Below are 15607 nucleotides of genomic sequence, written 5' to 3'. Positions count from 1 at the left end.
TTTTGGGCTCCTTTTTTCCAACATTGGTACACCTTGGTGAATTTTCTTGTTCTGGTCCCTTCCCTCTTGCTATACATGCATTATGTCTCCCAGCGTTCACAACTACTCTGCTAATTTATAAACATTTGTTTGTATACATACGTATGTTAAATTATATTATATATTTATGTCCTCTTCTCCATTATTATAGCACATTGATTTAAACAGGTCCTTTGAAGAAGCGCATATTTGTTAGCGCGAAACATGTCGGGCCATAACCAGTCCAGCGTCATCAATTAAAGATCTTCAGTGGATTAATCTGCAGGCTCTCTCCAGGAGTTACACTACATATTCATGGTTTAAAGCGGGTGTCCGCACCACGATTTTGTTCTTATTTTCTACTTTGTTATGATTTTTTGATTTAAATGTCCTTTGAGCATAACCATGTGTAAACCCTCTACGTCTTAGCCTCTATAATCCCTGTTAACGCTGTGCTACCTTATGATCTTGTGTATATCTTTCGGAGAATATTTTTTAATTTGTTTAAAATATATTTTTTGTAATAAATAGTATTTTTTTATAAAATACACTTTGGTGCTGACTTGTATTCTTACCAACATATAAAGTCCATGACTAGCCCCTAGTCCATTTTCTCTTTACGATATTTTATTTTTGACCATTTCTGTATGCTCTATTAATCGTGCGCCATCTACCACTATTTTTTACATTATTATCTTTTAACTAGCAAAAGCTTAAAGGGGGCCCCAGATTAATCTGAAAGCAAAGTGAAGAATCCATTTAAATACACACATATAAATTTAAAAAAGGTAACGGAAAATAATAAATGTTATATTAATTTACTCTGTCAGTCTTACTAAGCTATTTAATTCTTAAATCTAGAACTGACCTTTGAAAAAGTTATAGTTGTCGTGACAACCCTTTCTTTGATGATTCATCCCAGTAATGCCTAGCTGTTGGCACAGATATGTACCATTTTTATATCATAAATCACGGGACACAGAGTGAGGCTATTATTCTTAACTTACTGGGTTATACTTCATCTCCAGGAGAATGGACATTGGTAGACCAAAGGTCTTTAGACAGGAAGTGATCCCCTATATAACCCCTCCCATACTTCAGTTTTTTACCAGTGTCTGCAAGGTGGATGGGCGCATTAGTTTGAGCTCTAGGTCCAAGTCCCAGCATGGTTCTAAAATGAATCAAGGGACCGATTGGATCCATTTGAAACAAGCTTATATGCTCAGATAGAAGGTACCGAGCCTTCGCAAAGAAGATGCAAGGATCCTGCAAGGTTTTGCCTGTAATGTGACCTCTGGGTGCTGGACCCTTGCGTAGTGGAATCTTGAACACGACAGAGCTAAGGCATTCCTGCAGGGTGCTGTACAGGTTTAAGGGAGTGGAACCTAAAACATGAAAAGGTTACCCAGTCCATTAAGGTCCTCAAGTGACATGAACACCGGTGATGGGTGAATATCAAGCTGTTAGTTTCTAAGGTAAGTGAAATCCCCCTTACTTATTTAGCACCTGTTTATCGGTGACCACAGGGGGGAGCTTTGGGCTGACTTTTGGAAAGAGTAAGCTTTCTTATTGTCTTTTGCTGTCTTTTGTGGAAGGGACCGTGACCGCACACATGCGCGCAGGCACAGAGTGTCCTGGTGCACAGCCATCTTGTTTAAGCTGAGAGTGTCTGACTTCCAGGGGACAGCTGTGCGACACAGAGCAGGCTCTTAAAACCATTTGCTTTTAGCAGTTCATTTCTCCTTACCCGGGTCATGTGAGTCACCATGTGTTGGTTGGCAAGCTAAAGAGCTTAGCAGGATTGTTGCATAGGGGCCTGGTGAGCCCTATTAAAGGGTCTCCTTTCTGGGGTAAAATACTAAACCCAAGTACTTCCTTTATGTGGCTTGCCAATGTCTTAAAGAAAGAGAAGCTGGGATAACACTGCAGGAAAGGGCCCACCTATGTCGTCAGTAGCTCTTGAGGAGCCTAGTCAAAACCTTAATGTTGTATCCCCTGGCTTCCAGGCAATCAGAGCTGCTTCACCTGTCTGATATTGTACCTACAGTCAACGCTGCTGCTTCAGCCTTTATCACCAGGGATGAACTGTCAGCCCTAGCCCGGTTAGAGCACTAGCAGGATTGCTGGCATGATTGTCTCCATCCCACTGGGTGGCAAGAAGTGTGACAGATCCCCCTCCCCTGAACCTCCTAATTTGGAGCAGGAATGGGTTGAGGATGGGAAGGAGCTAAATGCCAAGGATTCTGTGGAGTGCCTGGCAGATGAGTCTGCTTCTAAGGAATCTGTGCCAGAAGATGTCCAGTTAGTATCAGCCTCTCAGCCGCAGAGGCTTTTGATCCAGACTCTTACCAAGATGGTTTGGTCTGCCTTTAAGTTACCTCCTGCAGAGGTTTCTGAGCCTCCCTTGTCTTCTTTGGGGTCCCTGAAGCCTCCTCAGGCTACACAGGCTTTCCCCTTGCACCCGCTGTTGGAACAGGTGGTGTATGCTAATTGGGAACATCCTGACAAGATTTCACTAGGAAGATCTATTATAAGGTCTGAAAGACTTATATTGCTTGGTGTGAAGCCATAAAATGGCATCCTCGGGAATACGCGATTGGGAGAATTCTCTCTTTTCTACAGTCGGCTGTGGTAATCAGATTGGCTTTAAGTACAATCAGGGGTCAGATTTCGGCCTTGTCAGTATTTTTCCAAAGGCCCGTAGCCTTCCATTCACTGATCCAAACCTTTATGCAGGGGGTAACTTACTTGCTTCCCACCATTAAGTCACCTATGTGTCTTTGGGACTTAAACCTGGTACTGTCTGTGTTATAGAAACAACCGTTTGAGCCTATCAAGAAAATCCCATTAGTCTTGCTGTCACACAAGCTAGCCTTCCTGACGGCCATCACCTCGGCTAGAAGGGTGTCGAAGTTGGCGGCCCTTTCGTGCAGGGAACCATACTTGATCCTTCACCATGACAGGGTCGTGTAACGACTCGTTCCATCCTTCTTACCTTAGGCAGTGTCGGCCTATCATTTGAATAAGGACATTCTTTTTTCTCTCAGCCTTTTTTCTCTCAGCCTCGTTCGGCGGAAGAGAAACGACTGCACTCCTTGGATGTAGTGCGAGCAGTCAGAGTTTATTTGTATAGATCTGCAGAGATCCGAGGATCAGACTCCTTTTTTGATTTGCCAGAGGGACCCAAGAAGGGGCAGCTTGCATTGCCAATTGGGTCTGCCAGTTGGTCATTCAGGCCTATGGTCTGAAACGTAAAGCTCCTCCCTTCAGGGTGAGAACTCATTCTACCAGGGGTGTAGGAACCTCCTAGGGCTAGGTTTTCCCCCATCAGATATCTGTGGCTCAGATTTGTAAGGCTGCTAAGGGCCGCCAACTCAGTGCATACGTTCACAAAATGTTATCAAGTGGATGTTCGAGCAGCTGAGTATTCGGCTTTCGGCCGCAGTGTACTGCAGGCTGCCGTATAGGTCTGATGGCTATTGTTTTGGCAGGGTGTCTCCCTCCCCTCAAAGCTATTGTTCTGGGACATCCCAGTAAGTAAGTAGTAATAGCCTCACTCTGTGTCCCATAATGTACTCAAAGACAGGGATTAGTATAACGAAAAAATCCTATTTTCCCAACTTGTACCTTTCATGTATATAGGAATGTAGTGAAGATTGCTGTGATGTAGACTGCCTCAAACACATTATCGTATATATGAAAAATAAATGACACTAGTAGTGAATATACATCATTAACAAGTGATAGAACATCATACAAAAAGCATTGCATAGTGTACACTCTATAACTTATAAACCTCTCTGCCAAACATAGCGATGGCGGATTGTTTAATAGCTTGAAAGTATTAACTGCATTACAGGTATGTAAATAAGAAAGTAGAGACATAACTATTCTGGTGACAGTGCTACATGTGTTTTCTTGTTTTGCGTGTGTTTGACTGATAGCTAAGACTGAGCCCTAGAAAGTGTGCTCCTTAAAATAGTAGAACTAACATGAGTGATAGTTAATGTAGAGTTCTTTGTTGTTGGGCTTCAAATAATATACAGAAGGGTTAGAACCTCTGTTAGGTTTTTACTGGTGCTGTATAGGCTTGTGCCCTCACATCCTTCTCTGGTGATTGTTGGTATGTGGGATAGAAGTTGTCTTCAACTCTGTGGAGAACTGTCTTTACTTTATTTCCTAATTATTTATGACACCTAGAACTTCCTTCCTTCCTCTTATGTGCATTTTTTTTAAGCATATGTACATTTTGGGTGCTGTCTTTGATCTGGTCACAAAACATCACCCTTTCCTCTTCCTTGTCTTTTTGCTGTGGCAGTGGGCAGTCCTCAATGATGCAGAGAAAGAAGCCCATGTAATGTTGTGGGCACAGTACTCTGCTTTTATTCTCTAGTAAGACCAGAGCAACTGGATGATGTGCCCCCAGGGGGTGTGTTCTGGACACTCGTGACTCACAGACATTAGGTTGACTATCACTGGGCATCATTCATCCTAGAAGAGGAGCAGCAAGCAGGACTAATGGAAGATGAGGAGCACTGGAGCATGGTGAGGATAAATATTGTTTTTGGGGTTTTTGTTTACATTTTTCTTTAGGGTTGGACTTTAGTACCTTTAACCTGTTGTCTGTCTCAGATCTATGTGTAACAGTCAGGGGTCAAGTCCTGGGAAAAAAAGTGTGGGAACTCCCACCCAAGATCCACTCCCCCACCAAAAGAAAAAATGATACGCTCGGATGCATAATTACTAAACTGCATGTTTTTTTCCGATCCACTGTACCTTGGTAATCCTTTGTTACTGGCCGCTTCCTGTATATGGATTCATCAGGTAGTGTGCGGGTATTCCGTCACTTCCTCGATGCCACAATGTCTCCTGGGAGCATTTGTCATTGTTCCTGTAAGCAAGCTCTTTCTAAATCCCACGATAACTCGCGGCAGACTTCCGCAATGTCTCCTGGGAACAATGACAAAAGCTCCCAGGAGACATTGCGGTATCGAGGAAGTGACGGAATACCCGCACACTACCCGATGAATACATATACAGGAAGCTGCCAGTAACATAAAGGATTACTATGGTTCGCCTGCCCCTGACAGTGACTCGAGCTGGGCATTGCCGCTTTGTGAAGGACTGGCTCCGGCGGCTCGGCTGCTCTCGGTTGCTCTAGTCCTGCAAAGGGAACTGCGTTCCTGCTGTGAAAAAAAGTGAAGGAACTTTGTTCCCACGCGTTCCCGTAGAACTTGAGCCCTGGTAACAGTGCTATTGATGATCAAAATACAGCCAGCTTTCCCAACCACTTTCTCTATTTTATCGATCAACTTGGGTACAATTAGCCTTCCCTTACATGGTTCGTGTCTCAGCTGGTCCCTGCTAAACCGTCTAAGATCTGAACCAACTATGGCTGTCTTAACGTTAACAGAATTTCATTCATACATTCATTCATGTATACTTCATTTGAAAATTCCAAATTTTTCAATTACTATATTAAAAATAATATACACTATATTCCAGTATTGTAATCTGTGCTTTATATGGTCATCCTGACGAGTTATGTGCCTTGAATTTCTAGAAATAACGAATGAATGAAGTAGCAAGTGTTTCGTTGCTGGCAGATTCTCTATAAAGACATTCTGCAGTTTATTTTTACTACATATGGCAGTTTAGTTTCTTTTTCTCTGATGCCCCCGTCATCTGTGTGACACTTTGAGTGCCTGAATAGGGATGATATTTCACTACTTCTCTTACACCCACAGTTTTCACAGTGAAGAAAAACAGCATTGCGTTTCCTGGCAAAGGTTCGTCTGTTGGTATAATTAGTTTCTTGGACAATCAGATAATTACACTAAATGACTCTGAAGAATGCAACACTGCTATAATGTGCAATGAATATACATATTTCCCAATAAGTAAACTGTGCATGTAGATGTCTATTTTTTAGCCCCAGAAAAACAATATAAGCAGCCTTATATACGCCAATAAAAGAATGGATGTAGAAAAATCAGTAGTAATCAAATTGATGATCATTTTCAGCAACTTTTTGTGACCAGATTAAAAGTAGATTTCAGGGAGACAAAAATATTTTGCACGTAATCTCACTCCAGGGCACAGCTAACCTTGGTTGCTCTACTAAATCCCTGTGGTTCCATCATGCTTTTTTTCTAAATGGCCTATTATCTGAACCTTAGAGAAATAGAAGCTAGTATTTTCCCTGCAGATGGAGGCTGCACAGCACAGAATCATATAACCAGAGCCTTCAGATTGACCTTCAGATACTAAGGAAAGATTTATTGAAGCTGACAATTGCTAATGTAAACCTTTAGAATAAAGGTGAATTAAGTGACCTCTCTAAAATTTCTTGTAATATTTCCTTAATAGCTAGAGTAGTTTTACTAATTTTCTTTTATTCCAGTGGCTGCTCAGAGAATAATGGTCTGTGACAGTGTTGCCAACCGTTCAAATTTTTACTGACAGTTCGTAAAAACGGGCACTTTTTTCCTCCGTTCGTAAATGTCCATGGTTGCGGGAATGTGCCAGTAAAAATAGCCAAGATCGGTTTGGCTTGGAACTGCGCATGGAGATTGGAGGCAGGGGGTGATTGGAGGCAGGGGGTGATGGTGGCTGCGGTGGCACCGCAGATGGGGATAAAGGCAGGGGGCAATGGAGGCAGGGGGTGTTAGTGGCAGGTGGTGATTGGAGGCAGGGTGTGTTGATGGCACCGCACAGGGGTATGGTGGCACCGCAGAGGGTGGGGGATGGAGACAGGGGTTGTTGGTGGCACTGCAGAGGGGGATGGAGGCAGGGGACGATGGAAGCAGGGGTTGATTTGAGGCAGGGGGAGATTGGAGGAAGGGGGCCTGGGGGAAAATGGAGGCAGGGGGAGATTGTGGCACCGCAGAGGGGGGTGAAGGCAGGGGGTGATCGTGGCAGAGGGGGATGGAGGCAGGGGGTGATGTGACTAAATTATTTGCCCTTATTATATCGAAAATAACAAAAATATGTTTGTTTACCTTAATATATACCTTAAATCACATTGCTATTTGCCTAGCATACTTTTTTGTTGCCTAAATACTGAAATTTGCACCTAAAAATGTAATTTAGTAACTTTTGTGAAATGCCAGTAAAAACGTGGCTGCGCCAGTAAATTTCGGGTGTCGTGCCAGTAAATTTCAATCTGGTAGGTTGACAACACTGGTCTGTGACTAGTTGCTAAGGGTTACTGGTGTTGTTGAGTCGGTGTCAAAGTGGAGCTAAACTCACCAATATCTAAAGGTAACAAGGTGAAATGATTTAAAAATGAAACAATATGTAAATAGTATATAAATGAAATGTTACCTTGTGCTCCTTGACTGAATAACAGTCTTGGTATATAATCCACATCCAAAAAGTTTGTCATTTTCAAATATCTATGGAATAAAAAAGTCACCAATAAAAACCTGCAGCATAAAATAATACTTAGATTAATAATAAATGACATACATATACTGTATATAAGAACCATGTACACTCCATCAAAAGCAAACACTTTGACTGGAGTTGAGCTTTAATAAATATATGCATTAGGTTGGTTCAAGCACATACAATGTTTTTCATTCCTTGGCATCCTTGTCCCATTCCGCATCGGACAATAATTCCAAAACGTTTAAAGCACTTGTTACCCCTTTCCTGTCCTTAAAGTGGTTGTAAACTCTGTTACACCACTTGTGCCTACAGGTAAGTCTATAACAGTGGTCTCCAAACTTCGGCCCGAGGGCCGGATGCGGCCCTTTGCTTGCCTTTATCCAGCCCTTGGGGCACTATCCCTCCCACTGATATGAGACACTATTCTGCCATCTGACACCGACAATGGAGCACCATTTCTCCCACTGACACAACTAATAGAGCACTATTACTCCCTGTGATACCAGCAATGGAGCACTATTCCTCCCCCTAATACCAAATGTTCACTAACAATGATGCCAGGAACATTTTTACTCCCGCTGGCCAAAGTCCGGCCCTCCAAAAGTCTGAAGGACAATAAACCGGCCATTTGTTTAGAATGTTTGGAGACCCCTGGTCTATAAGACTTATGCCCCACACAAACGTGCAGAATTTCCGATGGGAAAAGTTCCTGTTGGAAATCCAGAGGGGAAAGCCAAGAACCTGCTTGGTCAGTCTTTCCCCCTACACACGGCCGGTTTTCCCGGCAGGAAAACTGCCAAAAACCGCCGGGCAAAAGTCTGCCGGTTTTCCAGGCGGGAAAAAAGAGAGCTGGTTCTCTTTTTTTGTCTGGCGTTTTTGGGCAGTTTTCCTGTCGGAAAAACTGCGAGGAGCATACACACTGCCAGAAGCTCTCCTCGCAGTTTTCCTGTAGGGAATACCGTCAGTGTTTACTAGGCTTTACCTGTAGGTAATGTGCAAGTTTAGGAGATTTTCACTATATACGGTGCTGCCAACGTCATCGACGCAAGTACACTGAAGAAATGGCACGCTGGTGCCGTTCTTTCAGGGTGCGCTTTGTGACCGGCAGCTCCCGCGCGCCAATCACAGCGCCGGAGCCCGCAAACCCGGAAGTAACGACATTGAAAGATGTTGGCCTTGGGAGCAGCGTGCTGGCGACACTGCAGGGCATTGTTCTAAGGTAAGTATTTCATAACGAGCTAGTATGCGATGCATACTGTTTCATTATACCTTTATCTTGCAGGGGCTTTTTTTGTTTGTTTTTTCGGAGGTTTACATGTCTTTTTAGTTGTGTTCAGATCTGGGTCATACCAGAACAATGTTGCATGCATCCAAAAGAGTACCGATTCCATAGCTCCCAAATAAAAGACAAATTTAATTTTAAGATCCACCCATCGCTTCTAATCACATTTTTGTTTTTTTATTATGTCTGGTTTATTCATATTTTTTTCAAGCCCCAAGAAGATATTTTTGATTTGTTAATTTTCAAATTGCCACCTATACTCAGTAACCTCACCATTTGCAAAAGTAACAACCTAGGAGGAAAATAGGCACTGCCCATAACACAATCCTTGATCCCTTCCAGAGAGATTACCACCCTATCACCATTAAGGTCAAAATATAAAACAAGATGGATAATAAAGCTCAAATAACAATGGTATCCCCTTGTTTATAATAGTGACTTAAAGTGGAACTTTAGTTAGAAAAATAAGTGCCCATACTGTTTAAAATCCAGTAATATACTGCCTCACCCTGCTCTGTACATGTTCAGTTGCTCTCTATTTTTATGCACTGCCGAATTTGTAAAGGCCGATATGCTAACAGCTTAAAGATTTACTGCTACTCAGGGGTTCTGGGTTTCAGAAAAATGGCAGTCTTCAGCAAAAAGACACAGGAACAATTCTGGAAGCAATTTACATAACACACTAAATTTGGTTGCAAACTTATTAATGTGGAATGTATGCTTCTTGGTAAAGAACATTGGCCCGGATTCACATACAGTGGCGCATATTTATGCCGCCGTAGCGTATCTTCTTTACACTACGCCGACGCAGCGCAGAGCCGTCCCGTGGGCGCATCCAGTGCGCATGCTCAGAATCATGTCGGAACTACTCCCTAAGATACGTCGGATCACTGCCTACGACGTGAACGTAACCTACGCCTAGTCATATTCTGGTACAACGTAAACGACAAAAGATACGACGGCTTGTGTTCCCTGGTCCATAACTTTGCATGGGTTGCGCCTCATATATGGGGAATAACTTTACGCCGGACGTACGACTTACACAAACCGCATATATTATGCGCTGGGCGCAAGTACGTTCGTGAATCGACGTATCTCCCTCATTTCCATATTTGAATAGGAAATCAATGGGAGCGCCACATGCGTCCAGCGTAAATATGCGCCCACGATACGCCGGCGTAGGAAAGTTACGTTGGTCGGATGAAGCCCATTTTTAGGCGTACCTCAGTTTGTGGGCACGGCGCATATTTGCACTTACGCAGCGTATCTTGAGATACGTCGGCGCAAGTGCTTTGTAAATCCGGGCCAAAATTGTTATCAAGTTGTTATGGGTTGTTGTTATGGGTAAAGTTCCACTGTGCTCCTCTGCCCTCCACCGTGCTCCTCTGCCCCCCCCCCGTGCTCCTCTGGTCTCCTGTGCTCTTCTGGTCCCTCCCAAACTTCTCTGGACCCCCCTCCGCTCCTCTGCCCCCCTTCTCTGGTCTCCCCGCATAGGTCACCTCCTGTCCCTTGCTAGGTGTGCAGTGCGGAATAAATAATGACAATATCCTTGTCATGGAGAAGCTCATCTTATGATTTGTCAGATAGGCAGCCACACAAAGTTATAACATAAGCTTCTGCGGCACTTGTTATCCTCGTCTTTCCTTCCCCCGCTCTCCATTTAGATTCCCTCGCGGCTGCAGACAGGATGGAGAGCGGAGAAGGAAAGAACAGGAGAACGAGTGCTGTGGAAGCTTATGTTATAACTTTGTGTGGCTGCCAGTCTTCTGGATCATACGATGAGCTTCTCCGTGCTGGGGATATTGATATTATTCAGCATGCACTGCACAACTAGCAAAGGAAAGGTGGTGAGCACTGCGGGGAGACCAGAGAAGGGGGGGCAGAGAAGCGGAGGGGACCAGAGTAGGGAGGAAGGCAGAGGAGCTGAGAGGGGCAGGAACATGAGTGGTAGCTGGGTCAGCTTTACAGGTACATACCGATCCTTGTATTTTCGTTCTGCAGCAGCTTAATGCTGGCGGGAGGTAGCAGAGGAGAAGCGGCCTTTTAGCTGCTGCAGGTGGATCAGTACCAGCTGCGCCTCTCCCAGTGCTGCGCCAAAGGGCAGCACCCCCTGCCCGTCCCTAGTGTTGCCCTGATGGGGGCACAGACTGCAAAAAACACAAATTTTCTAGCTGAAATCAAAAAAAGTTTGCCTTTAGTTATACTATAACCACAAAATATCACTATTAAGGCGCCTACACACCATCGGTTAAAAAAACGATCTTGTCAGAACGCGGTGACGTAAAACACAACAAAGTGGTGAAAAAAATGAAGTTCAATGCTTCCAAGCATGCGTCGACTTGATTCTGAGCATGCGTGGATTTTTAACCGATGGTTGTGCCTACTAACGATCGGTTTTGACCTACCGATTGTTAAATTTAAAGCAAGTTGGCTTTTTTTTAACCGATGGTTAAATAATTTATGGGGCCCACACACGATCGGTTTTGACCAATGAAAACGGTCCATCAGACCGTTGTCCTCTGCTTAACCTATCGTGTACGAGGCCATTTACTTAAGTATGGACATTGCCGTTGCTGACCTCTCCTTTTGAAAAACTTGGTAATAATGCAGAATCAATGGCTTCAGAACTTTTTTAGTCACTGACCTGGAACAAGAGTGCACATCAGGTGTTCTGACTTCACTCTGACACTATTAATCTGCATACTTGCTCTTAGGTCAGCGACTCAGCAAGTACTGATGCCGGAAACAGGAAGGCAACATTTTCAGAAGAGGTCAGGAATGCCAACCTTTTTAAATTCAGCATAAGTTTCCATTAATTCATAATGCAGATTTATTTCCATCCTCAAACGGTATTAAAAATCATGCAGATATTCATGTTGTCATAACCTTCAGTAAACAATTGAAAAGAACATGGAACATGTCAAGTAGCTGTATCTTTTAAATATAATTATATTACATTGGTTCCCTTAACCATCAATAGTTACTCTTGTGCTTTCAGCATTTTAAATGGACGAACTATGATTTACACCAGCATCCATATTGTTGTAAAATAATTAAACATAAAGCTAATGAATAGTTTATAATTGTCTTCTATTTTGGATGCAATGTGAGAGGATTAATGCCTCAGTGAATGACTCACAGCAGTCACTATGCTGGAGCATGGTCTAAAACGATGTCAGTACAATCAAACGCACTGCTAGGAGCTATATTGATCTCCCCAGGGGGCATTATACCCTGTGCATTAACCTATTAACACAAGTGTACTATTGAAGGCTGTTGTAACTGCTTCTATCATGCAGGGTCTTCATCTATTGCAGATACAGTACAGTATATCTGTATTTGTCATTCACCTTTCACATTTCTTGCACGCTTATGGTTTAGACCAGGCTTATAATTGTTGAGCTGATGTGGGACTGCAGAACCCAACATGTCCTCCTAGCTTATACAGAGCTGGACATGCTAAGCCCTTGTAGTTCTATAACAACTGGAACTCTCTGTTATATTATGAGTACCAGTAATGCTTAAAATACAGTACAAGTATAGTGCTGCTTTCACCTAGTCAAGGATGTACTCCACTTAAACCATGAGTGCCATTCACAAATGTATAGAACATGTATCTGTATAGAAAAAAATAAATAAACATAAATACCCAAAGCATGCAGTAGGTATTCTAGTGGATAGAAAAAAGCAGATGAGTGCTAACTTTTAGCTCAACATTTTATGATATATATCAAAGCACATCTCCAACAACAATAAGTACTTACTGCCTAACGTTCTGATACGATGACCGTTCTCCAAATCAACACCCACGCCAAGTTTCCTTAATCATAATAAAACTGCTCGGCACAGGGATCAAATCTGATTTTTCGACTAGAACCTAGATGAATAATGCATAGAATAAGGCGGACTTCCTGTGATCAACTGATAAAAATGGCTAGTAGCTGTAACCAGGGCAACAGATTGCTTTAGCACCATCACTTTAATATCCTTCCCTTACCGTGAAGGAAATCACTGGCCCTCCCTTACAACTTACTTAGGTTTTGGGAAAGAGGCAATGTATATTATAGTCCCTTTTTTTTTTTCTTACTATGCAAAGGAATGTCGATATCATACAGAATTTACTGCATGCTCTGAAAAAGAATTTCATTTTTATTAATGATTATGGCTTTTAGCATCTTGTGGTACATTATATCGTTTGGTTTATAATTAATTCTTCTTTTAGCCAAATTGATTAATTAATTCTTCCTCAGAATTTTTTTACAGCACAGAAATCTGTAGAAGACTGTTAGTAACCAGCAGTTCAATACCACATGAAATTAGAGTGCTGTAAAATTATAGTATTTTTGCAATGCACAAAAACCTTAAATAAAGGATCACATTTTCCTTACCTTCACCATTCATTGAAAAATTCCTGCAAAAAAAAAAAAGAGAAAAAGAAAAAGCAAGATCTCCTATTTAACAAGATTGCAAATAGCAATAATATTGTACAAAGAACAGTAACCTACAGCAACCAGATATACATATATCATTCCACTGCAGGCATATCAGTGAAAGAGTCAACCTGATTCTGGGATATATGGTACTAGCCCTTGCTTATTTAAAGGGCAAAGGTGATTTGTAAACAACAAGAGTTCATATCACTATGGTCTGACCTGTGAAACATGAATTCTGATAGGTTGCTTTTGATTTTTACTCCTTGTACTCTATGTTGCTCTTTGCTTGAATAAATTCAGTCAACTATCATTTTGAAAGATATATGTATGCTATATATACAGTATATATATGTATAGAACTTACCAATGTTTCAACCTTTTCCCAAATCTCTCCTTAAAAATGAACACCACAAAACAGCAGCCAGGCAGAAAGAACTCACAGCACTTCAAGCACAGATAGAGATTATGAAAGAAAATCCTGTCAGCTATGCTGTCTTTTCGTTCTATGACGATGTTAAGCCTTCCCCTCTGAATTCTGAGTGATAACTGTTTGTTATTAACTTGCGTTACCTGCTAAATTAAGAGAGCTGAAAGGATTTTTTTTTTTTTTTTTATCATTGAGTGGTTTGCGCATTCTTTATCTGCCCCCTCAGATTTCATTAGCATGGAAAATATTCATTGCAGGTCTGTGAAGGTAAGCAGCAGAACACAGCCAATCCACCTTTTGTATAGTTTTCTCTTTCCAAAAGCCTACTGTGCTGTTATTGGATCAGACAGTACTAGGAGTATAATTATTACATCTGTCTGTGTTCCTAAGGAACGGCTATCTAATTGATTGCCCCGCAGGTTACGTATGGCTGCTATGGGGTTTTACTCAAACCCCAACACTGCTGATGACTCAGACATTAGAGAAATCAATGAGAATATAGAACAGTGAAGAGGTGGTACACATACGTGGGACTACAGTTTCAAATCAGAGAGATAGAATACACAAGGGACAGAATACACAAAACTGCGTTTTATTTTTCATTCAGTGGTCATGGCTCATATGGAGGTAAAACATGATATGTTGTCATTTACTATCTGTAGGGCATGCTACTGCTTTCTACAGAAAAAAAAATAAAGATAACTGGACTCATTGCCTAAAGCAAATCAGCTAAAATTCTGTGTTGCCCCACATTACCTAAGCTAATTTATACCTGCACAGAAATTTTACTGATTATTTTGGGCAATACACACAGTGGCCCAGATTCTCAAAGGCGTTACGACGGCGCAACACCATTTGTGCCGTCGTAAGTCCTAATCTGGCCCCGGGTATCTATGCGACTGATTCTTAGAATCAGTTACGCATAGATACCCATTAGATCTGACAGGCGTAAGGCTCTTACGCTGTCAGATCTTAAATGCAATTTTTTTCCCGCCGCTAGGTGTCGCCGACGTCGTTTTCCCCGTCGCTTATGTAAATTAGCAAATTACGACGATTCCCGAACGTACGCGCGCTCGACGCAGAGAATTTACGTTGTTTCCGTAGCCTTTGCGACGCGTAAAGTTGCCCCTGGGTCTATGGAGGCGCAGCCAATGTTAAGTATGGCCGTCGTTCCCGCGTCGAAATTTAAAAAATCTACGTCGTTTGCGTAAGACGTCCGTGAATGGCGCTGGACGCCATTTACGTTAACGTTTAAGCAAATGACGTCGGTGCGACGTCATTTAGCGCAATGCACGTCGGGTAATTTACCCGACGGAGCATGCGCAGTACGCTTGGCGCGGGAACGCGCCTAATTTAAATGGTGCTTAAATGGGCTTGGGCCGAGCGCTTTTACGATACACCGCCGCAAGTTTACAGGTAAGTGTTCTGAGAATCAGGCACTAACGCTGTAAACCTGCGGCGGTGTAACGTAAATCATATACGCTACGCTGCCCAGAAGCAACGTAATTCTATGAGAATCTGGGCCAGTGTTGATTACAGGTGATTTAATAATAGCATCCATTTTCTGAAACAATTTCAAGGGCAATGGTGGACCATGGTGAGATCAGTGCAGGATATAAATTACAAAGGTCCCACAACAAAAATATTAGGGGCCTCCTACATCTCTACTTCCTTCCTCACAGACGGTTGATTTAGTATTAAAGAGTAACTCCATATTTTTGGAAGAAAAAAAAATCTCCTTTGGGTGGTCAATGTGCATTGCAAAAATGTTAACATATTTTGTTGCAGATTTCTACTTGTTTCTGCTCTGAAGAAGATATACATGTTTGTTTGAACATGTAGGGGCAGATCCACGTACCTGCGCGTAATCTTCCGCCGGGCGCAGCGTATCCAAGATACACTACGCCGCCGTAACTTATTTATTTTATTTTGAATCCACAAAGAATTCACGCCGTAAGTTACGGAGGCGTAGTGTATCTCTGACGGCGTAAGGGCGCGGAATTCAAATGGTTGTAATGGGGGCGTGTTTTATGTAAATACGTCGTGACCCGACGT

At 42.5% G+C, this 15607-nt stretch overlaps 1 protein-coding gene across 1 annotated transcript in view; it reads right to left on the bottom strand.

Moving 5' to 3' along the window:
- PHACTR1 (phosphatase and actin regulator 1) overlaps nt 1-12546 on the bottom strand; it is a 411120-nt gene extending 398574 nt beyond the window's left edge. The window contains exons 1-2 of the mRNA XM_040353735.1: nt 12457-12546; nt 7345-7415 (exon numbers count right to left, since the gene is read on the bottom strand). Of these exons, the coding sequence (XP_040209669.1) occupies nt 7345-7405 (61 nt within the window). The 5' untranslated portion in view covers nt 7406-7415; nt 12457-12546. The remainder of the gene's footprint in view (nt 1-7344; nt 7416-12456) is intronic.
- Between the last annotated feature and the right edge of the window lie 3061 nt (nt 12547-15607).

Source organism: Rana temporaria, chromosome 5 (genome assembly GCF_905171775.1).
Source record: "Rana temporaria chromosome 5, aRanTem1.1, whole genome shotgun sequence".
In the NCBI taxonomy this organism is placed as follows: Eukaryota; Metazoa; Chordata; class Amphibia; order Anura; family Ranidae; genus Rana; species Rana temporaria.
The sequence above is the reverse complement of the archived record's forward strand: the minus strand, read 5'-3'. Positions and strand labels throughout refer to the sequence as shown.